General features: G+C 38.5%; 3 protein-coding genes across 6 annotated transcripts in view; 1 reads left to right on the top strand and 2 right to left on the bottom strand.

The window, feature by feature from the left end:
• Nucleotides 1-627: 627 nt before the first annotated feature.
• LOC146553391 (chemokine XC receptor 1-like) lies at nt 628-1,632 on the bottom strand. The gene has a single exon (XM_085254846.1). The coding sequence runs from the start codon at nt 1,630-1,632 to the stop codon at nt 628-630; it is 1,005 nt and encodes a 334-aa protein (XP_085110972.1).
• Nucleotides 1,633-9,928: 8,296 nt separating this feature from the next.
• On the top strand, nt 9,929-18,736 carry plxdc2a (plexin domain containing 2a). Its single transcript, XM_085253461.1, has 14 exons — nt 9,929-10,179; nt 12,155-12,381; nt 12,536-12,679; nt 12,888-12,957; nt 13,346-13,468; nt 13,616-13,734; nt 13,809-13,908; nt 14,010-14,105; nt 14,258-14,339; nt 15,238-15,298; nt 15,383-15,602; nt 16,404-16,439; nt 16,874-17,028; nt 17,978-18,736. The coding sequence occupies exons 1-14, from the start codon at nt 10,089-10,091 to the stop codon at nt 18,191-18,193; spliced, it is 1,740 nt and encodes a 579-aa protein (XP_085109587.1). The 5' UTR covers nt 9,929-10,088; the 3' UTR covers nt 18,194-18,736.
• Nucleotides 18,729-26,337, bottom strand: part of myripa (myosin VIIA and Rab interacting protein a) — a 29,895-nt gene continuing 22,286 nt past the window's right edge. For 2 of the 4 annotated variants that reach the window (XM_085253457.1, XM_085253460.1), the window contains 6 exons: nt 24,108-26,153; nt 23,196-23,252; nt 22,465-22,644; nt 20,663-20,824; nt 20,351-20,449; nt 18,729-20,245 (listed from right to left, as the gene is read on the bottom strand). In XM_085253457.1, coding sequence (XP_085109583.1) covers nt 20,153-20,245; nt 20,351-20,449; nt 20,663-20,824; nt 22,465-22,644; nt 23,196-23,252; nt 24,108-26,153 — 2,637 coding nt within the window. In that variant the 3' untranslated portion in view covers nt 18,729-20,152. The remainder of the gene's footprint in view (nt 20,246-20,350; nt 20,450-20,662; nt 20,825-22,464; nt 22,645-23,195; nt 23,253-24,107; nt 26,154-26,337) is intronic. The other 2 variants (XM_085253458.1, XM_085253459.1) reach the window with 2 other exon arrangements.

Raw genomic sequence — 26,337 nt, 5'->3', positions numbered from 1 at the left:
TCGTCGCGTCGTCTGTGTTCATACCCTGTGAAATCCCCTGCGTGCTCTCCCTGCTGTTCTCCCTTCATGTTCAGGTTTGCCACTCCTTTGTGTAGTTTCACCCAGTTTAGTTCATCCTTAGTTCTGTTTTGCCATCTCCGCTTTATGTTTGATATTGTCAATAAATCGCCTTCACATCTGAGTAAGTGCTGCATTTGAGTCCTCCTTTCCACTCTTCACACGGCCGCTGCCCCGGACCGTGACAGAAATATGTGTTTAAAAAATGTCCATTGTTAGTATAACACTCTTCTCACATTGGCACATTGCTGGGAGTGCATCATTTCAAAATTTACCACTGGCCAAATCTGGCCCTTACACTTCACAGTAGTGACACCATAAAGTAGTGCTGTCAGTGCATTTTTTGTCAGTTCGGCCTGCCATGGCATTATACAGAATTTTGTTAGAAGAGAGAAGTGAAAACGGCTTCACTGAACTTCAGCAACAGTTTATTTTTTTTACACAAAACAGTGTGAATGCAAAGGAATGCAGTGAAATGCACATATGTTGTTGTTTTCTTAGCTGGCTCAATGAAAAACTGAAAAATAGATATTATGTAAAAGCATTTACAAATTAAATCAATATGTAAATTTAAGACAGATTGTTTAATGGATAGTCATGCAGGTCCTCGTTGACAGCAGTACTTTGTTCTGTGAAAACAACTTTCTGGCTAATAGTTGTGTTCCGGCCAGTGTCTCTCTCCCTGTTCTTCCTGCACACATTTTCACAGTGCAAAAGATTCAACAGATGCTTTCGCAACTTCTGTGAGATCATATACAGCAGAGGGTTCATGCAGCAATGAGAATAGGCAAGCATTTCACAAATACGAGACGTGATAGCCAACCGTTCCTGTGTTTTACAACCTTTGGGTGTATAGAGAGAATTGATTAAAAACATAATATGGTATGGCCCCCAGCAAATGAAAAATGCTGCAACAATACACAACAGCACAGCTACAGTCCTGTGCTTCTTTCTGTTTAAAGCTTGTAAAACCTTCTTGAGGATGGCAGAATAGCAGAAAATAACAATGGCAAATGGGAGGAAGAATAGCAGCGACACTTGGAGGTGTTGCCCGAGGTTGTCTTCAGATGTCTCACAATAGGTATAATTCTCCCAGTTTCCCACCTTTGTGATCACAGCTTCCCTCAGGGATGCAGAGATGCTGATGACCCAGGCAGCTACACAAGCACCAATTGCGTACTTCTTTCTATCTAGTTTGTTCAGCTGGTTGTGCAGCACCACAGTAATGAAACGATCCACTGTCATCGCAGTCAGCAGAATGACACTGCTGTACAGACCAACAAAGAATGCAGCAGTTATGAATTTGCAGGAAAGGTCTCCAAAGACCCAGTGGTGTAGATAATCAACAGCCCAGAATGGAAGTGTGATGGTGAAGATCAAATCAGAGCAGACCAGGTTCAGGATGAAAATATTTGTGATACTTTTCAGGTTCTCGTAGATGAAAAGGACACATAAGAGGAGACCGTTGCCTATGACACTGATGATGAAGATCAATATGAACAAAGTGCCAGTAAAGGTTGGAAAGTTAACCTCACATAGATAATGTTCTTCTTCAGTTGTGTAGTTGCTTTCCATTGTCAAGTTTCTATAAAACACAAACACAAAACTAGATTTTTAAAATGTAATTAAACACATTAACTAAGCAATTTTCTTTATGGGAATTTCTTTTTTTATATTTTAGTTTTTGTATGATCTGTAAAACACAGAGAGTAATAAAGCACCAAATTAGGAGAAGAGGCACAGCAAATACTGATCAACTTACCCCAAGCATCAGCCATCAATTTCCTGTGCTGGAAAGGTTTTGATGTTCTTAAGTAAACTTATAGTTCCTCTTTTTAAGTTAGTCAGAGCACTGCCTTAAAGGAAAGCACACATTTTTTTTAACATTGTTTGTCATACTTTTTACTGACAAATAACTGTCTACAAGCATCCTGCATCAGTCGTACCAGACATCAGAAAATAATATAACCTATAAAATCTGACAAGAGCTGTGTTGAAACTTTAAAGGTTATCATTTTGAAAGCTCCAGTTTGTATTTTGCTTTTTGTTTCATTTTTTTTAATGTTGTTGTGTTGTACTATTTGTAAGGCAAACCATGCGTAGCCAGTATTAAACTTCAGTGCACAAACATTTCATATTTTAAGATCTTTAAATATTTCTCCAGGATATCAGGATATCTTATTTATGTGTTATGCCTTCAACATTAGTCAAGAAAAATATAATGTAAATTTAAGTAAAAGGAATGAAAGTCAGACAGTGTTGACCTGACTCTCAAAATGGACCATTTCAAATGAAATGTGTTTAAGCACAATTGTATGACACCTTGTTCTGATGTTAATCTATTAGACCTACGAATAACACATAAAGCAAGTCATTGGGGGTTATTGAGTCAGCAAAAACAAATGCATTTGAATCCAAAGGAAGTCTGCACAGTCAAACTTGAGATAAGCAAATGTTGACCTTTATTGTAGCTTAATGGCGCTTAAGAATAACAAAGTCAAAAAAACACTTGAGGGGCAACACGAAGAAAGTTCAACAAAGCCAGCCTTTCTTTTAGTTAGCTGCCTTAACAAAACCTAAAAGAGAGATGAACAGATACCCGTCAGAGATAACAGGTATGGATGCATATCAGCCTTTTCTGTTAGACTTTCTACTTGTGATTCTGTGCAAATGTAACAGGGTCATAAATCACATCTTGTTATAATTACACAAAACGTGTTATTAATACCTGACTGTTAGGACCTCCAAGCCTGTAGTTATGTTCATTATCAGTTAGGGCCCCTCCTCATTGTTCTTCTTCTTTGGTGCAACCCTATAAATACAGTGTACCTAGGGTTGCCAACTCCCTGAAAAATAAATAAGGGACACCTCGTGGCCAGGGCCGGGCGACCCAGTTGTCTTCACCCTTCCCAGTGTGGTGACTTTTCTAGCTCTTTTTTTGTGTGTGAAATTATTTTTTTAACCATTTGACTTGAAGTTGATTTAAGTAGATGCATATTCTATTCTTTGTGATATGAACACATGTGAAACAAATGATCATTTAGCCATTTATTTTTAGCTCAAAATGACAACATTAACACGATAAAACAGGTCTCTTTCTTAAACAGAAGCCTGTCATGCTTAACTTTTGAGAATATAAGTAAATCTTTCTTTAAAAGAACTCTGTCCTGCTTAACTTAAAATAATAGAAAACAATAGAAAGAAAAATATTCTTGTAACAGTGCACATTTAGTGCATTTAGTACAATTGGCTTCAGTTGAGGTATTATTTCAGCTTTTCTAATGCTAATCAGCTGCTCCTGTTTGTAAACCCGCTTGTTCCCATGATTACGCATCATAACTCATCATCATTATTCATCTATGTATTACTTTTATGTATTAGTCATCTATTTGTTGTAATCATCTATCCTTGCAGTTGTTTATTACACAAAATAAGTTATATTATCACACTTCTGGCCACATAGCGCTGATATTCACTGCACATGCCCATATTAACTTTTTCCAGCCAGGTGTTTTCCTTTTCCCATTTTTCCCTTTCTCTGAGGGGAACAAACATTGCTGCTCTAACGCTGGGCTCACACTGTGCGGTTTTTGGCCCATTTTGAGCCGATTTTTGAGTGATCGAACCGATTTTGGCCTTCATCGTGCATCGTGTAGTATACGTGGGGTGACGAGAAGCGATTAACACCTCACGACCAGCTCCCGATTATCAATCGCTCGTGAGGGTGTCGCCACAGGCGCTCACACTGCTCGCGCGCAAACACGTAAACGTCGGTGAAAAAGACGGAGCAGCACGGCTGTGCAGCGTGTGATCTGGACACAAGTGATGGAGGCACAACTTGTAGAACTTTGGAAAGCTCATCCGAGCCTTTTCGATGTGGCATCACAAAAATTATCATGACCACAACAACCGTGAAAATAGTTGGATTTACACTGCTGCTCAATCACAGCTGCCTGATCAGTGTTTTTCATTAGCAATTTAGCAAAGTTGATGGTGGTGGTGTGTCTGTGTGAGTGAAAGACAGAGAGAGCGAGCGACAGATTTTCTGTTATAACCTTCATTTTATGGAGGCACAGTGTGAGCACTCAGGTCGCATCAGAGCATCGGGCGGAATAGTGTGAGACCCTGCACGTGACCTACCAACTTCTAATCCCTGCGAGTCAATCGTGCAGTTTGAGCAGGAGCTGAATAACGCGACTGAAAAAATCGCACAGTGTCTGCCCAGCTTTAGGTGTACTGTCATCCGAGACTTGCACCGCAGTGTCGGCGTTTGTTTCCCTGTTGGCCATGCTTCTTGTTGTGGTCATCTGTTGTCTTCCGGTATTTTCTCTGTAAGCGACCTTTCCTCGACCAATGAGATGAGCGGTAATCTGAATTGTTATCCGGTTGTTCAGTCTGACGTCACTAGCCGTGTCTGGGTCTAAACTCCGCTGCAGGTCCATATATCAAACGATCACTGTGGCATTACTGAGAGTTGAAAAACTGTCTAAAGTCTTTCATCTTTAATAAAATGATCAGCGTTCTGCTCTACCAGGTGTAACAATTGAGTTTAACATCCAGGCATCCATGAAAACGGAATTTATGACATTTAACGGAGTTAGAAGTTAGCAGGGAGTTAGCTCGCTAGCTTCTATCTAAATACAATATAGCATGTCCTGACTGCGGGGTTTTGGAAACAAATTAAAACGTACAGCTCTGTTATCACTTCCAGCATAAATGAAGACAGAAAACTAAACAGCAGTGACGTTTGTAGGGTTACTGAAGTTGGGCTAGCTGGTATATAATGATGTGCTACGTGACCGCTAGCGACATAGCTATGTTAGCATAATATAAACAAGCTAACTTTTTTTTCCACTCGATAAAAGTTAACGTGAGTGTTCTCGGTGGTCAGAAACAAATGTAATCGCATGGCAGGATGCTGTAAAAGGACCAAACTTCAGCCAGGAGAACAACTGAGATAATCCATCCACAATACGAGGTTAGTCATTCATATACTGCTGCATGGGCTGGGCTGTAGTTACATCCTAAGGTTTTAAAAACTGAGCTTAAATAAATGATTAGCGGTAATAAAAGCCGAGGGAGGTCAACAGGGATCACTGACTGTTTTAGGAGCTTTTTGAGATCAAATAGAAGAAAATACATAACATTAAACATGTTAACAACACAAAAGCCATATTAAACGCAGACTACTTTAGACCCGGAAGTAGGATTCGTCGCGTCATCACTGAACAACCGGATACTCGAATTGTCATAAGTGTGCTGTCAGCTCATTGGTCACAAAGCAGGAGAGGGGCTGGGAATTATGTTTTCAAACAAAGCGTTAATTCCATAAACATTTATAGACTACTTTTGATTCTCACTGTATTATGGGACAAAGTGCGTCCCTTATTAGCTCAATACGGGACGTGTACTTTTGTTTCTAAATACGGGACGATTCCGTATTTTAAGGGACGGTTGGCAACCCTAAATGTACCCCTTTTGCCTCTCCCCTTTTCTATAATTCCCCTGTGGGAGAGGTGGGTGTCATTTCTTTCCAAAACTGTAAAACACACATATAATTTAGCCATCTGGGTGGCTATAATTTAGCCACCCAGATGTTTCTGATTGCAATTTTAGTTCAATTATTGTCATCATTATGCCTGTTTTTTGTTAGATGCTATAAATGTGTAGTATGTGTGTGCCACATATGTGTTCTAGGAAACGTGAATGCTAGCATGAATAGATAATTCTTGCTAGCTTGGAAGTTGTGGTGGGTTGAGCTAACCCTCTTCCCCGCTGTTTGTATTTGGTTATAGGAGCTGGAGTGGGCAAGCTATTTATTTGGAGGTCTTTCTTTCTTTTACCTTTTATTGTCAGGTATGTCGGATTTCGTGTTGTTGTTTTTTTAATCTTATGTCAAATATGTTTCGTGTAAATTCATACTTTATGTTTAATGTAAAAAATAAATGCCAGCCCTTTTCTACAATTCCCCTGTGGGAGAGGAGCTGGAGTGGGCAAGCTATTTATTTGGAGGTCTTTCTTTCTTTTACCTTTTATCGTCAGGATCACACACAACCCAGAAACACACCGGTTACACTCACTCACAAAAAGGGGCACTTTGTGGATCATGTGACTCTTCTTCTGCACAAAATTATCCTCATGAGCGCTACCTATTCCAAACTGGAGACATCATCATCATCATTAAAAAAAAATATGACAGCAAAATGCAACTTGGCTGCAAATAAGACTAAAATAAACAATTCAAGCTAATACTTTCAACACTATTTGTGCTATCTGTGCTGCTTTCTATTTGTCAGACAATCTGTGCTCTGAAACTCTGAATACATTTAAGCATTAAAGTTTAAATCTATAAAGGAAACATCAAAATCACTTTCGTTTGTGGGCAATACATTAATATTATATAGCAGCAGATTAGAAACATAAGAACATTTACACATTTTCTGCTTCATTAAATCAGTATCAGTATATAATATTTAATGTTACAGCTGGGCTTCATTCAGAGAGTATAGGTATGCTTTATTCCTAAGTTAGAGAAGCTATATACAACAACAACAAAAAAATCTGTAATCACGTGGCACCTACAGCCATTTTTAAATCAATACTTAGAAACTTATAAAATAAACTATTCCCAACTAGGTTATGTATCCAGCACAGGTTACCACATTTTAGGGGGGTGTTCATACCCTTTACTCAAAGTTCAGTGCTGAGCTGAGTTGTTGCGGTGTTGTTTTTCCTCATTTAAAAAAAGAGTAGCAGATTTTTTTCCATTTCTGGTCTAGCACAGTTTAGCAAAGAAAACCATGTAAATAAGTAAAATATTACAATATTCCTACATTACCAACCTCTAGAAGTTTAGACAGAGAAAACATTCAGTGCCACAATGTCGATATGAAGTGAAGCTAAATTCTCCCTAGACATTATGCCTACTAGGACTGTTTCATCTGATACCCTGTCTCTGAACTTATCATGCAGGGTCATTTTCTTTATTTAAACAGAACCAACCTTGATGACAAAAAATAATAGCAATGGCCTGTTTTTCCTAAAATGAAACCATTATGAACACAAACAACAAACATTGTAGCTTTACTGTATGTTGAATTAGTGGCTATGTGGCGTGAGGTAAGCAATGCATTTTGAGGAAGCCAGCACATTTCTCGGTGATGAATTTAAATACCACAGTAATGTTGCCTCTACTGGAACACCGTCAGACATGCATTTCCATGTTTTACAATGTCATCGGGTGAGACTATTACACTCTAAATTTAATCTGTGTGCTTTTGAAATGTTACGCTGTGTTCTATGAAAGTCAGTTCTTTTTGTCTGTTCTAAATAAAGAAGTTTTCTTTTCAGTTGCTATGCAGTTTAGTAAGAATTTTCTCTCTCTTTTTTTTTGTTGCATATTTAAGTGTTTTTCCCATGACATTTATGAATATATAAAAGAAATGAAGAAAATAATGAACTGTTAAGCTTAATGTTCCTTTCAAAATTAATTTAATGTTGAACTAAAATAACTCCCAACTACCATGTGTTGAGAAATGAAGGTTGAAAACTGGAGAATGTAAAGAGTGCAATTTTTTTAGTTGACTACCCTCACAACCACTATAGATCCAGGGAGGGAACAAGATAAGACTTAGCTGATTATAGGAAGATAGTCAAGACAGGCCAAAAATCAACTGTAGGCTTTCTTGTTGCCTGTCCTGTTCGGCACTGTAGCAATCAGAATTATTTTCTGAAGACCAACAAAAAAGCCCAATGGATTTATTTTTCCAAGTGGATTGTTATGGCTTTGTCATACTGGTCCACTTGATTTATCTTTATTATTGTTATTTATTTATTTATTTAAACTTTAGAGTTACTACAAATGGAACAGACATGACTGGGGGATAGGAAAGGGAAAGACATAGACAAGAGAAGTTCAAGAAAACAAGAAGGAAAGAAAAACAGAGGTGAGAGGGACGGTGAGAAAAGACACTAAAAATCTGCTGGATCATCTACTGGAACGGGGGGAAGGAAAACAAGCAAAAACAGAACAACAGAGTAGGGAGACCACAGCAACAACCTAGATAAGTATAAGTAACAGTAAATAATCAATATTGAATGTTACTGAGCAGCACGTAAGTCTGTGAGCACCGTGTATACACCTATGTGCACGCAGACACAAACATGCATTCCCACCCTCATGCACACATATACAAATAGTCAGCATTCGCCCAATGTGGAGACAAACAGAAATGAACACTGTAGACACACTCACACTCCCCAAACATACTCTATACCCCCAGGTCCAGGTACCATCACCCCCAGAGGGGCAATCCACCCCCAGACCCAGGAGATGTTGCCCTTGGCCCTGTGGTGAAGACAAGCAGACCGCCCCTGGTCCTACAGCAGCAGGGAGGCCCAGCATCCCAGACCCTGACCAGGCCGCTGACTCCTCCTCCTGCTACTTGTTCAACAGTCCTGGGTCTTCTGTGTTGTATTTTTCATTTCATTCAATGTTTCCACTTTGGACAGTCCCAAGTTTGGACTGCAAGCATGCAGGCCAGTTCAGTAGGACTCATTGTGTGCTGTAATAGATGCAATACACATTTTAACATAGTCATTGTGAGCATGTTACTCTAAAACTAAAACATGATAACCTGCATTTATGGATGGTGCGATGAACTGTGTTCATAGACCGTTGCAAAATATTGAAAAAAGTATTGTCTCACACATCAAAATCATTGTTTTCAGGTATTCAAATCAATTCCACATTTCCACAAGTTCAAATCACTTCCACGGATGTGGAAAATCAAACATTCAATATATTTTATATCTTCTTTAGGTTTCTGAAAAGATATGGACTTATGAGATTTGTATGTCATTACATTCTGATTTTATCTAAATATTCAACCTGTAATATCACAGAAATTTAGGCATTTTGTTTGTTCTAATATGTGGCATATTATTAGTGAAATAAGCGGTAATGAATCAGCATACTCAAATAAATGCATAACTCATACTAGTCCCACGAGTGGGTTGCTTTGTCCTTTTCTCAGTTGCACAATCGTGCGCCATCCAACGGGAAAGGTTGGAGCTGCGTGGATGACCTGGTGCATTCACTTGTTCCCCGTAATCGTGAAACTTCAATGCAGATTAAGATAAGATAGATCTGTAATGTCACTGTTACCAGAAACACAGTTTGGCATCTCTCCATTTGTAGGTGCAGGTTTTTGCATTCAACATTCTTTGGATAGAAGAGTGAGATAGACAGAGGATACTCAGGTTGTTATTAATGTGAATGTAGGTGCAGGTGAAAAAAGAGCAAACTCTCATAACGTCTTCTAACAGTTAGAAATTTGAGTGTATGATTGAGTTAAGATACATCCTGGCAGTGTGTGTGATTTCTTTTGCTCTTTATATCTGCAAGACGATTATGATGTGGGACACTTTAGTCTTAATTTTGGTGCTTTTGGTTACCTTATAATACTCATGCATGCATGGATTTTTATGTATTTGTCAAACATTGTAATTGCAGAATTGTGCACTGTGCACATCACAGGTTAAAACAGTCACAGGAATGATATAGTTAGTAGCCTAAGCCCAAGTTTTCTGTCAGTACCTTAGGCCAATGCAGTATACTGGTTGAGATGCACAGATTCTTTTTCAAAAACATTTTGATTTATTCAAATAAAATTCAGACAAATAAAAAAGAAATTAAATTAAATCAATGAAATGACGTTGAAGATGCTGATCAATACGACAGGGCCTGAATGCAACGTTTCCTGCAGCGTTTGACTTTGTTGCAGACTGAACTGATGCAGAGAAGGCTTGCTGATGATGAACACCGATGGAGTTGGACATCAACATCACATGAGGATACATAAATATCTAACTTTGCTTCGTCTGCTTTTTTTTCTCCTTTCTTTTCTCTTCAAAACACTGGACTGCATTTGTCTTTTTAAATAGATAACTGCCATCAGTGAAAGAGTGAAGAATCTGTTCGGGATAATTAATGAGTTTCTCTGCGCTCAGAAACTGGAGCTACAGGAAGGATGGCGACGACAAAGACGGTTTATCTCGTCAGATGTCTGGTCTTTGTTCTCCAGCTTGAAATCAGCTTCATGAGGCTAAAATCTGCCTACGGTGAGTCATAAAAATGTAATTGACACCAGCTACAAAAAGCACAGACCCACATCGTGAATTAAGTGTTAATTATATTATTAATTTTATTTAGACAATTTTTAAATCACTTTTTCCTTTTTAACATTTATTTGTTGTCATTAGGCTAATAATGGGTTGGCTGTCATGAAGTGTAACCTTTTCTGAATATGCTTACAGTGTCCATATTTCTTACCATAGTACTGACAGCCCGATGGCCTTTCAGTTATTTTAGTGCCAAATCACAAATTTAACCTCCTGCTTTGAAAGCAGTGATTTATTTATTTATTATTTTAAGACGGCAAACTAATGAAATGTTTAACCACGCTGTTTTGTTGCTGCTGCTTTGTGTAATAGAGTTCACGTCTGTAAGAAAATCTAACACATCTTGCGTGGAAGCACCTATTGGCATTTGCTGTGGCGTGTTTTGAGCCCCGACAGTTACCGTGTGACAGATTCATGGACACATCACCCACTGATGTCTGGCCTCACACGCCAGGTCCTGGAGCTCCTGGTGTGAAGAATGTGAAGCATGCCTTCACTGTCCGCTGTGAAAGGAAAAGTTAGGACACTGTTGTCACTGGAAGGGAAGAGTGACCACATGTTTGCCACATGGCACCCACTGAGGAACTGTTTACATCCAGCCGGACATGTAAAAGAGCGAGTTTGCTTTACGTTTTAGACATCGTATTGTCCATATCTAATCTCTTTAATATCTAATAATCAAAGATTATTTTAATGCTGTTAAAATAATCTTTTAATCTGTTTAAGCTTTTTAGTTTGCGGTGTTTCAGTAAAGCTGATGCACTCTAATACAGCAGCCTCACAGCATACAGACTGTTTTTGGCAAGGTGTTGTTTTACAGGATTTGGTTTGTGCTACTGTTAAAAATGCTTAAATAAAATAGTCATATTTTGTTCTTGGAAATGTGCTCAATACGACATAATGCAATTTAGCACACAAACCACACCCTCTGAAGTGACGTAAGAAAAGCCAGAACTTTCTGAAAGGGTTCATATAAGAAACTGATATTATAAACTTTGTGGATGTAAAGTTTATGACAGCACGTCGTGTTAAAATACAATTGATGTTCTTAATTATTTAATGGCTACTGTGATACACAGGTTTTTGTGAGTTTTTCAGCATTGTCAGTCAATTTTTGTTGTTATTGAAAACAATTAATACGTTGCACAAACACATTTTTTAGGAATACATTTGGAAAAAATGACGGATGTAGAGAAGTAATACAAATTAATACTCATTTCATTTCTTTTTTTAAATTTGTTTGAAGGTTCAATCAGATCAGACTTTACAGAGTTAATTAGAAAAGCGAAATTGTAATTAGAAAACAAAATTTTTCATTTTAAATTATGTGTTTGTTTGTTTACTGATTTGGAAAACAAATCAGTACCTTAAAATGGAGAGAAGTAAATGAAAAGCCTCAAGAGATCATATTTGAGAGGTACATTTAATATTTTCGATTTTATTTAAAACTTTGTCAGTTTGGTATTTTTGTAAGCGCTCAAGTTACAGTAAGTTAGTGATCTGCTGAATATTATATTGTCAGATTTTGCTTTATCTACTACATCTGCTAAATCCACTAAATCTGTTCACTGGACTCTTCAGTCAATAGATGTTTAATTAGATTTGTTATGATGTTTGATTATAACCCCTTTGTCTTTTATAAGTATAGATTTTTAAAAGTTTTTTTATATCAGAATAAAAGAGAAAATTGCAAAAAAACCCCAAACAAAGCAAAACAACAACAAAAACAACAAAAAGACAGAACTAAAAGCACTGGTTTATAATAAATTGATTTATGATAAGATACATATAAAGCCCTATAAAATGCTTCATACAACAAATGCATAATTTTTTTATTTGGCTACATTGTTGTTGTCTCATTAAAAATTCTAATCTAACCAACCTATTTTCTTTGCTCTCCTCTGTTACTTCTTAGGAGTCTACCCTGCCAACATGCAGGAGCCGTCTCCTCCAGAGCAGAGGTTACATATAATCTCTGTGAACCACCAGCCCAGAGAACGGAGGTGGGCATCTAGGCCCAGGTCCGAGGCCCCTGACAGGACTGCAGATAAACGAGGCCACTACAGAAACCAACACCAGTCAGAGGAGTCAGATCCAAATGTAATGATGGAGGATGAGCCCAGTAATTCTACACAGATCGTAGTAAGGTTATTCTGCTGCAAAGACATTCAACAGCAGATAGAGTTAATGTAATATAAATATTACTGTACTACTGATTTAGTGTTTAAAAAAGGGTACATGCAAAGATGTGATAAGAACATATAATAACATATATAATAAATATCTGCTGTTGTAGGATATGAATAATGTCTACTACACATCTAAAATCTATGCTCCTGGAGATGCAGCTGGTAAAGAGCTGTGGGTCAACATCAGTAAAATGGAGGCGGATCAGCAAAAGGTCCGTGGCTTCCTGCCCAGAACTCACCGACAAGCTGAGGTAAGAGATCAGTCTGTGAAGAAATAACTAAAATAGGAACATTTCAAATTTGTGGGGAGTGAAGTGGTTTATTTTCCAGGTATGATGTCCAGACTGTCTTGTACACCTTTCATATTAGTTTTATAGTTTCATCTTCTTCCTAAATAAAGACAAAAAAACAACAACTTTCTTTTACCTAATTTCCTGCTTTATGTTTCTGTGCTTCCAGAGAGTGAATCTTTCCTTTGACTTTCCTTTTTACGGCCATTTACTCAAAGAAATCACAGTTGCAACTGGAGGTGAGTCTTTAACTACACTCAGTGTTGTTTCTGTGGAGGTTGTGAGCCCAAAGCTGCACGTGTCAGGAAATCCCATCACCTTCTTCAAATCTAAGAATAAACACACTTTTGTTAGTTGGAATTCCACCTACTTAATAAATATATTAGTTTATTAAATGGTAATAAATAATTGTTACTTGCATATTTTGAAGTTTTATTGGGGCAGTATCAATGCCTGAGCTTTAGTGAGTCAAAGATCTGACCGTTGCATTGACAGGAACAAAGTACATACCGTAAGTTAAATTAATGACTGTGTCTACAAGCAATTTACATGACAGCTGTCAGCGTCAACTGATTATAATGTATAATAAGTTACTGATGCTAACAGCTGCACATCTTTTCCTACCAGGTTTTATTTACACTGGAGACATAATCCATCGGATGCTCACAGCCACTCAGTACGTCGCTCCTCTGATGGCGAATTTCGACCCGAGCCTGTCGAAAAACTCATCTGTGTTTTACTTCGATAACGGTGGGAACTGTTGATCTTATTTATTTACTAGACTAAATATTTTTACTGAATAGACGCCCTAACATGTGCTGCATAAGGTTGGCAGGGAACGTGCAAACATGCGTACAAAACATTACAGTATTGTGTGTGCCCATGTCCATCCATTAGGCACAGCATTGGTGGTTCAGTGGAACCACCTTCACCTCCAGGACAACATCAGCGTGGGAGCTTTCACCTTCCAGGCCGTTCTGCACAGTGACGGGCGGATTGTCTTTGCCTACAAAGAGGTGGCTTTTCTTCTCTCTTTTGTGTCCATCTTTTAAAACAAAGTAAATTTATTCATGCAGTTTTTACCTCATAGATTCCTATTAGCATCAGCGACATCAGCTCTGAGAATCATCCTGTCAAAGTGGGCTTGTCCGATGCGTTTATGGTGCTTCGTGAGCTAGAGCAGATTCCCAGTAAGTTGAAAATTTGTCCTGTTAAAATTTCATCAAAATACTTTCTTTAATTATTAGCAGCTTATATGTGACATCTTTATTTTCTATCCGACATGCGTCAGATGTTCGTCGGAGAACCATCTATGAGTATCACAAAGTCGACATTCCAGTGTCCAAAATCTCCCGTTTAATAGCGGTGGAGATGCTTCCTCTCCCTAGTAGGTTATTCCTATTTTTAATACCATTTGAACCAGTCAGTATTCAAAGAATGTATAATCTTTGTGCTACAGGATATTCTACTATTATGCTGTTTTATCTGCAGAAGGCAAAGCAGTTTCTTCCTCCTCACTCTCTTTGTCTGTCTTCTCAGCGTGTCTGCAGTTCTCCAGCTGTGGCCCATGTGTCACTTCTCAGATTGGCTTTAACTGCAGCTGGTGCAGTAAGCTACGAAGGTAACGTGGAAAAGCAGTCAAAGAGATCAAAGAGACCAGTGACTTTGCCACTATTTTAGGAATAGAAAATGTTTCATGGTCTAATGTGGATCCATTAAAATTAGAGAATATTTTTAGTTGAAGGCAGTTACAGTAAGTTTTTTTTTCCAGTGTGAAACTGAGGCATTTCTCACTGTGGATAAATATGAAAATATAATAACTGCATTATCTCTCATTTTAATAATAATGAATTTGAAGTATTTTGTACATGCAGCCTATTCAACCTCACAGTTTATCCATGAGAGTTTTTTGTTGTTGCCCAAAGTTTGTTCAGTTCAGCTCTCAGTCAGTTGCGGTTGCGCGTGCAGGGATACGCTCACTCACTCACACTCAGTAAACTTGATTCATAGGCGGTGCTTCCTGAGACTGTCTCATATCCTGTCACTGTGAGTAAACAGAGCAGGCTCGCAGAGTCATTCGCATGTCATTCACATACAGTACAGTCAACAGGAAGCCTGCGGGATAGTCAGCAACCCCAACTACCCGAATCTGGCCTAGCGACCTTAAGAGATGAATATACAAAGTTCACTGCAGTTAGCAGGAATATGCAGCCGAATCTCCTGTCAAGCACTGAAGAGTCTAATAAACTTATCTTTTAAATAAATAATTGTAATACATTTAGTGATTTGTGACAATGAAAAAGGTTTTTAAGCATCACTCATGGTGGTTTAAATATTTTGTGATTATTATCCACATCTCCAATAAATCATTTTAATTTTAATTTAAAAATAAATCATCAGCTGCCAGCATTAAGGTGGATAACTTAAATCTGGTTTTGGAAACATTCATCTCCATGAATAAAGCGGGTTGTGCTCTCACAGAGTGAAAATGTAACAGCAGTCATTTCATTCTTTCTCAGATGTTCCAGTGGTTTTGATCGTAAACGGCAGGACTGGGTTGACCTCGGCTGTCCAGAGGAGGTTCTTCTGCTTTTCTCCATAAAGATTGACCACATTAGAGCTTAGCACCATTAGCGTCAGTCTGAACACACTTTTGTTTCCCAGAGGCAGAATCTGCGATGTCCCCGGATGAATGAAGTCACAAATGCCACATCACATCACGGGAGACACCGAACCCCTCCAGTTACTGTGTCTGCAGGGCAGCAGAGGACATCTGGCATGACCTCCACCCCCGAGACTCCCACTTTCACCATTCCCTCAACACACAGCAGCATCAGCAGAGAAACAAAATCACATCCGCAGCGTCCCACCAACAAATCTGCAGGTGGTAAACTCACAAAGCTTTTTTATCTGCTTTAATAGTACTCATAGTTTGTTGTGACTGCTTGTCTGATCACACTCCTCATGCACATGTTTTCACTTGACTCTAATCAGAGAATCAATAAGAATAAAAAAAACGGTTTTGAAATCTAATTGAAATAATTTCTTTGCCTTGATTACACTTTTATTTTGTTTGCCTTATAAACAAATGTCAGTTTCTACTAACATAGAGGAGCGTGGATGCCTTTAATGGAATCCTTTTGATTGTTAACATTAAAATAAATCATCTTGAATGCTGAATCATCTGAGATCACTCTGTCGCTCTTTGTGCACCTCTGCAGCGCAGCCATCATTACGACCCCATGAATGAATGTTTGTTGTTGTTGCACAGTATCCATGCTTGGTGTGTTGTGGAACATCTGACAGGGTGGGGGTCAAGTGGCCAGCTATTTCCCAGCCCCCTGTTAGCTCATAGCTGAGCATATACAGCGCCATGTTAAATACTGCATGATGTCCTCAGTGTGCTGAAGGATGGCGTGATATACGTTCATCACTCTAGCAGAGTGAGAAAGACTCAATATCCGACTCAACCCAAAAAAATTTGTTGATTATCACTTTTTTCTTTCTTCTGCAGACTACGTTTTAAGTCAAGTCCACTGAAGTGAAAGCTTAGGAAGAGAAAATGAAGTTTACAGATTGCTCAGAAACCGCCACTTGTGAAATTTAACCAAAATATTTTTTAAAGTCATGTCACAGCATGTCATGTACTGTGTGCATTTAAAAGTCTTTGTTTTTTCTTTTCTAGATGGTGCAGAGACTGCTTTTCACATCAGTGATGCACGTAAGTCACTCACAGTTGAATGAAAGTGCCTCGTGCAGTTCTATTGGACCTGAAACGGTCTCTGCTTTCCAGCTCCTTAGTCCAAAGTGTGTGATGTTAAACTGCACCCGTGTGAGAATAGTGCATGTAATTTCCTTAACAAATTCACATCCAGCGAGTGTGTGTTGAGTCTTGCTTCCTCTGCGCTCTACCCAAGCAGTACCTCCGCCTTAGTCAAACACAGTGTTTCCCCATAGTGAGACTGTGTCTGAGGCAGGCCTCCTGTTGGGTTTCGTGTGAAAAAGCACCAATTCACACAATGTCGCAACTTAATGAACCTGATATTGTTCAAAGTTGGTAAATTTTTTATGTCGAGAAAAATGAAAAGTTAACGTGACTGCAGAAGCATTTACATTTAAGTCTATGAGCTGAATCTGACCACTCTCTGTGTACAGCAGGAGAGGGGGAGAACACAGACACCTATGAGGCATCGCCGATGCGTCTGCTGGTGGGAGTCCTCGTAGTGATGGTCCTGCTGGCAGCAGCCATCTTTACATACATCTACGTGTATAACCACCCCACGTCCAGCGCCAGCCTCTTCTTCATGGAGGTGCGTCAACCTAAAATCAGCCAAGGGCACTAGTAGTACGGCTTAATTTATTTGAACCTACACTTGCCAACATTATATTTATGCAAAATCACGAGTTCCTAGATCCTTTTAATTCCCCCCTCTTTAAAATTAAACTGGAAATACAGTGAATTTTAATAAATTATCAGAAGCAAACCTAACACAGTAAACATTTGGTTAGATTTAATTTGGAGGAAACTACTCACATTTACTATGAAACTAGTTACTCAAACTTCCCTTTAAAACATGATTTTAAATTAATGTCCAGACATTGCTCGACATTTGCAGACGTTACTCATCAGTTATTTCAGTGTGTTTGGAGAAGTGAATCAGCACCAATGAGTCACCTTGTTTTTACTTCCTATTGAACCTACAAGTACATTACTGAGTATGTTTTACACTCATGTACAAAAACATGCAATCATATTCCAAACAGTGTAATTATATAAAATTAAATAATACATATCTTTTATTTGGTGCTATATAAACAAAATTGAACTGAATTGAAATGAACTGTTTTAGCAACGTGGAAATATTTCCCATTGAGAAAAATACTTGAAGTGAACTTTAACTTTTTATTGTTTGGCTCTTATTTTACTCGACATTTGTTGTGAGAGCTCAGCCAAAAATTCTTCCATCAGTTGTTATAATATTCAGTGAAATATGGACTACACATGGACTTTACATACATTAAATACATCTAAATAGAAGTCAGTCTGATAAAAATGGGCAGAAATGAACACTTCTAAAGTGGAGCATTATGTTTGCTTTAGGTGAAATGTGATGAATGTTTATGTGATCTTCATGAGTGCTTGTTGTTGGACTGTAATGACTGCAGGAAATGGGGGGATAATAGAATGGGCACTATTTTTAATAGTTTTTTTTCCTTGAACTGTCTGCTAATTGTGCCCCCCCTCCACCAACCCCACAGCGACGCCCAACCCACTGGCCAATCCTAAAGTTCAGGCGAGGCTCGGGTCGTCCTTCCTACGCCGAGGTGGAAGCTCCTGGTCAGGACCGAGACAGCATCGTGGTCATCGATCCCAAAAAGTGTTTTGTGATTTCCGACAGACGAGAGAGCGAACAGAAAGAAGGATTCGTCATTCCTGATCAGAGGGAGCGCTTCCTAAGTTCAGAGAGCTCCTGACCAAAACTACAAATCCCACCATCCTTTGGGAAAGATCTGGTTCTCGATGGACGTCTTCTTCCTTTTTCAGATGCTACAGTTTATTTGTATTTAGCTGTTGCACTTTAAGGACAACAGCTGAGTACACAGAAACACAAAAACACCAAACCTCTATGAGGAAAGTGTTACGATTATGTTTATGCACCAGTTTTACCTCCTGTTTGTATCCATTTGGCCAGCCACAGCACTTTTATGAAGCATAAAGGACAAAATAATGAGTTTACGCTGCTCAGGTCATCCGCTCATTTTTACCACAGCTCCACAGAGAGCGCGAGATGATGCTGCTGAATGGTTTAAACCACCTCTCAAAGACGGCCTTTATTTTCCACAGCTGTCCTTCCCACACCTTCACAAAGAGGAATGTCATATTTGAGTGTCATTTCCTCATCTCAAAATTACAGACTAAATTCCTCACCGTTACACCCACATCCACCTGAGGTGGAAAACAGGATGCACAGTGTTTTCAGCCCTGTGTAACATTTGCACACTGCAGCAACTTTGGCTTATTTCTCTTTATTTTCTATATTTAAAAGGCAGAAAACAACATTTACTGATTGCTTTGCAGATATGTACACTTCAACATACACACTTAAATAAAATACAGGTATACATTGTAAGTTGTTTAAATTTATATTAACTGTAGACATAAAGCAGTATCACAACATTTCTCTAACATGCTATAACTGCTCCTGTGTAAATGTAATCACTGTATTTTCTATATAATGTACAGTGTAAATCGCAGGTTTTATCCAGTAACAGCAGTGAAATGAAGACTGAAACATTTTCTAAATAAAACATTAAGACTTTTTTACACCTGATGTTTAATCATTTCAGATTGCTGTTTCATTGTTTGGGGAATTAAAAAGTGAATGATTGATTTTTTTTAACAGTGATCAGTGCTGATAGAAATCTGCTGGATGCATCTGATAGAATGATGCAAATCAACTATTTCCTGCATTATTTGTACATCTCATATTACACATACAGTACTAAAGTCTTATGGTATATGATTTGAGGCGTGAGTAGTTTAAAATTAAATTAAGGCAAATGGTGTCTAGATGGATTGTTTAAGACTGGCCTGTAGGCTGCAGTGTAGCAAGGTCAAGGCACTGATGTGTTGGAGGTACTACAGACCGGTGACTTATTTGTCTTTGTACTCTAAAGCAGAATGAAAGAAAATGAGGAGAAAGACACATTAATTTGTAACCCAGGTACTGCTATAAAAGAGCAACTGCATACATAAATTGGCCTGTTTTACAAAAATATTTTGAATAGAAAAATACACATAAAAAGACCTTCAGGTGTACCTAACCCGGACCCCTAATCCCTAACCCCCCTCCCCATTTGATTCAGTGTCACTGACACAAACTGAGTAGCAATTATTGCTTCACCTATGCTTTTCCTGGCACGACACGTAATGAATTGCAAAACTTATATAATGTATAATTAATACATATTATTTAGTATGCAATGAATGTAAAGTCCATGATGCCCCAAAACAAGTGGAAATCCTGCTACAACCACTAACATTTTGCAGTATCCAAGCAAGAAACCATCTGCACAGCTATGCTCCTGGGGGAGGGTCAAATATCAAATTCATGAAGAAAAAATATGTCCTGTACTGGACATAAATTTGAATATTGTCTAAAAGCAGCTGCATGATGCAGTGAAATAAAAAGAATATGATTTGGAAAACAGGGAAGATGAAAAGTTACAAAATAAAGGGATATCACTGCAGTACTCCTAGAAAATACTCTACGTAAATGCTGTAATTTTGCATTTAGCTGATATTGGGTCAATAAAAACTAACAAGTCACATATTACATCATAAATATAAGTTCATTATGAATAACTAAAACACTTCATGTCTTTGTTTGTTTTTACATAAACCATATGAAGTGAAATAAAGTATTTCAAACTCTACTGTTTGAAGAAGGACAGTGTTTCTCCACCTTTCACGGGGGGTGCAGGTAATCGCCTTCTCATCTGTCTCGAGGAGTCAAGGGTGACGGGCTGCAGGGAGATGCATGTGAGAAATAGTTTTGTGTGCACGTGCAAAGTTTGACTTCCTGTTCTGATGGACTCACTGCAGTGTGTTAGTGTAAACAGATACTGTACCATAACTGGAATAGTCCTGCTCTTGATCAAGCGCGACTGTGTGTCCACATTGAGACCGGCATTCTTCAGAGCAGCGATCCTTGCTGAGATGTCACAGATCTACAGCAGACGCAGAGAAAGGATTAAAATGATTTTGTGTTTTTAACAAACAAAACAGCACTGTTCAATATTTGAATTGTTTTTCATTTTAATCTGTTGGTGTAATTTTTATGTTTTTATGTCTTTTTTTAAAGGAAATACCGTCCAAATATCTGTCAATCAAAATCTCTCCTTCTATTTACATATTTTACTAGAAATCCAACCACGACCTACCTGCAGTTCAGATTGTTGTACCTTGGCAGCTGCTGCTGCCACCTGCTCCTCCAGGAAGGACAACTCCATGTCAGACGTGGAGCTGCAGATTCCCCGGGCACACTCCTCCAGGTCACTCAGCTCAGCCTCCAGACTGTACACTGATCCTGCTGCCACGTACACCTGCAGCACATTTTAAAAAAAATCAAGTTTAAGTGTTTTTGAAACCTGCGTTCGTTTGAACTTTATTTCTCTAAAACTACTAAAATTGCACAAAACAGGAAATAGCAGCTTGCAGTGATGGAACAAGGATAAGTGAAATAAGCACTTATTTTGGAGATTTTGCTGCATTTTAACACATTTTTGCAGACGATTTTGTTTAATACTCATCTTCACAATAATGTCATTAGGCCATATTTGCTCATTTATGTGCTCATTTATAACTATAATTATAACTGTAGTAATGAAAAACAAGTTTCACTAGTTCCACATTATTATATTATTGAACAGTTAGATAATCATAAAGGTTTTTGGTTATAAACTTTAACAGGATGTTAAAAAAAAATTAAACAACATGTTAAAAATAAAAAGTTGGCTAAAAGTATTTATATCCTGGGTAATGTTAGGTATATATTAGATTACAAGGCAATGCGAATATTATATTCTTCATTATTTCTACCCTATCTGAGTTATTGTGTTGAAGTATGGGGGAATACATATGTGACTAATATGAAACCATTATACTTATTACAGAAGAGAGCGCTTTGAATTATGCATAATGTTAAATATAGAGAACACACTAATAATTTGTTTATAAAATCTAAATTATTAAAACTAGACGATATAGTGAAATTACAGACATTAATTATTATGTTTAGGGCAAAAAATAAAACACTACCTCTTAAGTTACAAAGTTTATTTGTATTGTGTTCAGAAAATGGGGACAGCAGAAGGAAGTTTTATTTTAAGCACCGGTTTGCTTGAACCACACAAAGCCAAATGTGTCCAACAGTCATAGGCATAAGAAACTGGAATTCTCTCCATGATCATTTTAAGGGTTGTACAAATGTTTCTCAATTTAAAATCTGCTATAAGAATAAAATGATAAACCGATATGAAGAAGCTGAAAATAACAGAAATTGTAGAAAGAATGATCCTTTTAGTTTGATATTTAGTGGTATTGCTCATTGTTGAGTATATTGTTCTGTTTGTTGTGTTGTGTTGTGTTGTGTGCAGAATAGTGTCAGAGTGTATTTTTGGCTGTAAGTGCCTACTTGTATTATCACAGATAGGGGGCAAGTGTCAATCAGAATTTATTCTTCTTCCTGCTCCTTTTCATGTTACTTTAATTGAAAGAAAGGTTGTGTATAGGAAATGAATTACTGCTGTACCATGTGTGAAACAAAATAAAACAAAAAACAAAAACAATGCATGATGGAATAACAGCTACATTAACCACAATTTTTATGTGTTAATTATTTGATGGACTCAACTGAAAATTATTAAAAATAATGATTTTAATAAATTATCTCAATAGCAATTGAAAATCTAGTGAATAAAGTGAAACTATTAAAACAAGCTGTCACGTCACTGAGTTATTGAGAGAGAAATTGAAGCAGGGTAAATGTAAGGGAAAAAGGAAGCAGCCAAAGTAACTTATTATTCAGTTGGCTTTGTTTCTTTTTAATGTTTGTTGAAAGATTTATGGTAATATTTAATTATACTTAGCGGATCCTTTTAAAGCCTAAATTAAAATGCTGCATCTTCAAAACAAGAGCTAACCGTGCTACATGTGATGTAGAATATCTTTAAACTGAACTCACGTTTTCCTCCAGTCTGGAGAACTGCTGGTCCAGTTTTTTGGGGTCAGTGTTGGGGGGCAGGGAGGTGGATGGGGGTGGGGTGTTTTCTCCTCCCTCCACACCCTGCAGCAGGTCTTCAGTGGCGTTCAGCACCTTCAGCATCTCAGTAGTGATGCTGCGCAGGGACACGGCTGAGTATCTCTACAGCACACAAACAGAGACGGGTGTTACTCTAAATACTGACATCTCCTGGCAGTGTGATTAAGGATACCTTTATTTTCATTTAAATTAGAAAAACAAGTAAGAGTGCAATAGAACAACTGTTCATACCCAGGTGACCAAAATATAGGAATTCAGTGTGAAGGATTTTAAAGCTTGCAGTTTGAATTTCCTCCACATCCTGATGTTTTTTTTAGGTCATACTGGGATATTAACGCTCTTACGTTAGCCTGGACTCAGATTAATGAAATGCAGTGCCACTCCACTTACTGCTCTAAATAAAGTTCAAAATAAAAACATCCAGATGCATGAATGAATTCAAATGCATTTCAGGAGGAGGGACTTCAGTCACAGTGGATGGTAATCAGCTATAAAAGCTAGTAAATCATTAATATTATGGATTTTCTTTTTTGGGGGGTGTAACATTGATGACATATTGAAAAATAAGTTATGCATGACAAACATGGAAAAATATTAAAAAACAAAAACTAATCTGAGTACCCGTCTTCAACCAAAACAAAGTTCATTCTCACCTGCTCCAACAGAGTCGACATAAACTCTATTGTTTTGTAAAGCTCCATGTCTCTACCCTACAGCTCACACAGCGCAGGAGGAAACGAAGCACACAGAGGAGAAAGAAGCATCAGACAGAAGTTAGTTGCGTTCAAAACAAATGATTTTTAGGGAGTTTGCACTGGACTTTAAAGTGATATATTGCAAGTAAAGGAGACACAGGAGAACCTAAACTCGTAGAGAGCTCTACTGGGGTGTCGGCTCTTACAGCTCTATCATAAACTCTGCATTTCGCATCGTCAGTATTGTTTTATTATGTTATTATAATCTAGTCCAATACAGCAGGAAGCACTATAAGCTGTAATAACACAAATCAAGACTTCTTCTGTAATCAAACTCTTAAAGGGGGCAAAGTTTGTAAATGAAATTTTAGCACAGGCCTGTTGGACTGAATATAAACACTTGAGCTCAAATGAACGGAAAACTTTTAGGAAGTGAGAGGAAAACAGCGATGAAGCAGGAAGTTATGTAAAGCAGGTTTACACAAACGTTTGTTTTCTTTACGGCAGACAGAAAATAGAATAAAGGTTTGGCCAGCCAGGAATTAATCAGGGACCCTCTGGCAAATAAAACACACCATGCAGACTCATTAGCACGATTATACATTCTTTGGAGGGTCTTTAATAAATCTGGTTATTGGGACAGACTATGTCTGATGCAGGATTATGTGTAATCTTGTAGCACTGATAGAAATAATGAATCCTGTGTTTTATTTCTTATGAACTGACCTTTTCATTTGTAACTGGTGAAATGTGCATGTGTGTGTTTGTTTTGTTCTAAGGTGCATAGGCTCACTTTACCCAGCAGAGTGTTAGTAGGAAATAAGTGTCAGAAAAAAGCTTCTGAAATTGTCTCACAGCTTGAGTGCTTACATTCTGAATCTCCTCTGCTGACAGTAAACCCTCGGGCAGAGACAAAGTGCTGCTTTCTTCCATGATGTCTGCACTTTTGTCTTTGACTTCCTTCATGTCTGTCTTCTCCATGTCTGCAGTATCTCCCCATGTCTCCAGTGCTTGCCGCTCTGCTGCCAGACTTTCTCTTCCATCCTCTTTTTCCTCCGTGTCCTCTTCTGTTCTTTCACACATCAGGGTAGCTTCACTTGTCTCAAATGTCTTGGTAAATGTCAAAGCTGCAGGTTTTTCTTTAACCAAACTTTTTTCACTTTCTTTCTGCTCATTTACATCTCTGCCTGCCTTGTCTGTGTTCTCCCGTTTTGCAGAAATATCTCCTTCAGTTTCCTCACTTCTATTTTCCTCGGGATGTTTTCTCACCTCTGACTCAGACCTCTGGTGGCCTCTTTGACTTTGAGACTCCTTTGAAAGATGTCCCGTCTCCTCTGAAGCGTCTGTGCTTTGTCCAACCTTTTCTCCTTTCTCTCCTCCTTGATCACTGCTTTCATCTTCATCCTTTAGCTCTTTGTTTCTTCCTCCGACATTATCCATTATTGGTTCTACGTCCATGTCGCCCAAAGTCATTAACAACATACTGCTGATTATTCTGTCGAATTCTTCATCGCTGTCCTCTAAAGATTGCCTCTTTTTCTCGCTTTCTTTGCTTTCTTTCTGAAACTTGTCTTCTCTGTCTTGGTCGGGCCACTTTGCCTCAAGCCAATTCTTTTGCTGTAAGTCGCTTCCCTGTGCTTCCACCCCTGTTTTTAAGTTAATCTCTTGTCTTTTCTCTGAGTCGTTTTCACTCTCATTTCCTTTGAAAACTTCTACTTTTTCAGCGCCTAAGTGCCCCTTGGCTATTGTTTCATCCACTGTTACCCTCTCCACCGTGCAATCTTTATTTTCCGCTCTCTCATTTTCCTCATGCTGGACAGCCTCGACTTGCATCTGATTGTAAAAAGCATCCTCATGTATTACTTTTCCATCCCTGCCCTCTCTCATTGTTTTCTCAGTATCAGCCATTAACTCAAACATGTTCACGTCCAGGTCTCCAATGGACTCTGTCCTCTCCCTATCTGCTCTCTCCCAAAGCTCTTCCATCTCAATGCTGTTCTCAGTTTCTCCTTGTTTCATCTCCTCCTCCATTTCTCCCTCATTCTCTCCAATTCTATCCAGCTCATCCTCAGTGGAAGAAAACTGAGAAGCCCTCACTAAACTGACCAAATCGCGTAGCTGTGCTGCTTCCTCTGCTGGCAGTTTCCACAGAGACTCTTCGTCCATCGTCTCGTCTCCTTCTCTGCTCACTCTGTCCAACTCGTCCTCTGTAGATGAAAACTCGGAGGCACTGACTTGATTAACTAATCTACACACTTTCACCACCAGCTCCTCCTCGTCCTCGTCCTCTTCCTCTCCCTTTTCCTTTTCTTCTATGCCAACTTTGTCCAGCTCGTCCTCTGTGGATGAGAACTGTGAAGCTCTGACTTGTTTTTCCAACTGACATATTTTGTAAGTCAGTCCTTTTGGCTTTTTCTCATCTTGCTCTTTATCTTCCTCCTCCATATCTTCATCGTTCTCTCTTTCCCACTCTCCTTCACTTCTGTCGAGGTTATCTTCAGTAGACGAAAAGTATGAGAGTCTGGACTGTGCAACAAGCCTGTAAAATCTGTATTTCATCTCTTCATCCATTTCTTTCTCTTCCTCATCCTCCATTCTCCTTTCATCCAAATCGATCTCCATTTTCCACAGCCTCTCATCTTCCTCCTCTACATCCGTACTTTCTTGAGTCCTTTTCTTCGTCTGTCCATCATCTCCGTCTTCATCAAGCTTTTCATTTCTTGTGGTCGAGTCAGAAACTCGTGCCGCTTGCTGCTGCAGACTTAACTGAAGCTCCTCGTCCACTGGATTGGATTTATTTACAGTGATGTTACCCTCAGAGTCAAACGGTTCAGGGGTGGTGGCTTCAGACGTCAGAGTGTCAGAGGTCACATCATCAGAAGGATGTGGTGGGACGTTGTCATTTTGATTTAAATCCTGCAAACAGAAAGAGTGTTTGACTTAGAAAATATAAATTTATTATATTTACCATTGCTATTATTTGTGAAGTGGGTTTGTTGTCTTGAAAAACAGAGACTTGACTGATTGATTTATCAGTTAACTGAGTAATCATCTCATTTCTTTATCGTCATAGCTCCATGCAAACAACTGCAGAAATTAG

The sequence above is a fragment of the Mchenga conophoros genome, linkage group LG18 (genome assembly GCF_057382185.1).
Source record: "Mchenga conophoros isolate Kocher_MC1m ecotype Shallow Benthic linkage group LG18, M_conophoros_male_GT1.1, whole genome shotgun sequence".
In the NCBI taxonomy this organism is placed as follows: Eukaryota; Metazoa; Chordata; class Actinopteri; order Cichliformes; family Cichlidae; genus Mchenga; species Mchenga conophoros.
This window is presented reverse-complemented; position numbering and strand designations above follow the sequence as displayed.

What these genes read in the sequence shown, in the direction of transcription:
- LOC146553391 (XM_085254846.1), bottom strand. Translation starts at nt 1,632, where the DNA reads ATGGAAAGCAACTACACAACTGAAGAAGAACATTATCTATGTGAGGTT.
- plxdc2a (XM_085253461.1), top strand. Translation starts at nt 10,089, where the DNA reads ATGGCGACGACAAAGACGGTTTATCTCGTCAGATGTCTGGTCTTTGTT. An exon ending in TGGTGCAGTAAGCTACGAAG is followed by an intron (nt 14,340 to 15,237) that starts GTAACGTGGAAA and finishes ATTCTTTCTCAG; the next exon opens with ATGTTCCAGTGGTTTTGATC. An exon ending in TTTTCACATCAGTGATGCAC is followed by an intron (nt 16,440 to 16,873) that starts GTAAGTCACTCA and finishes CTCTGTGTACAG; the next exon opens with CAGGAGAGGGGGAGAACACA.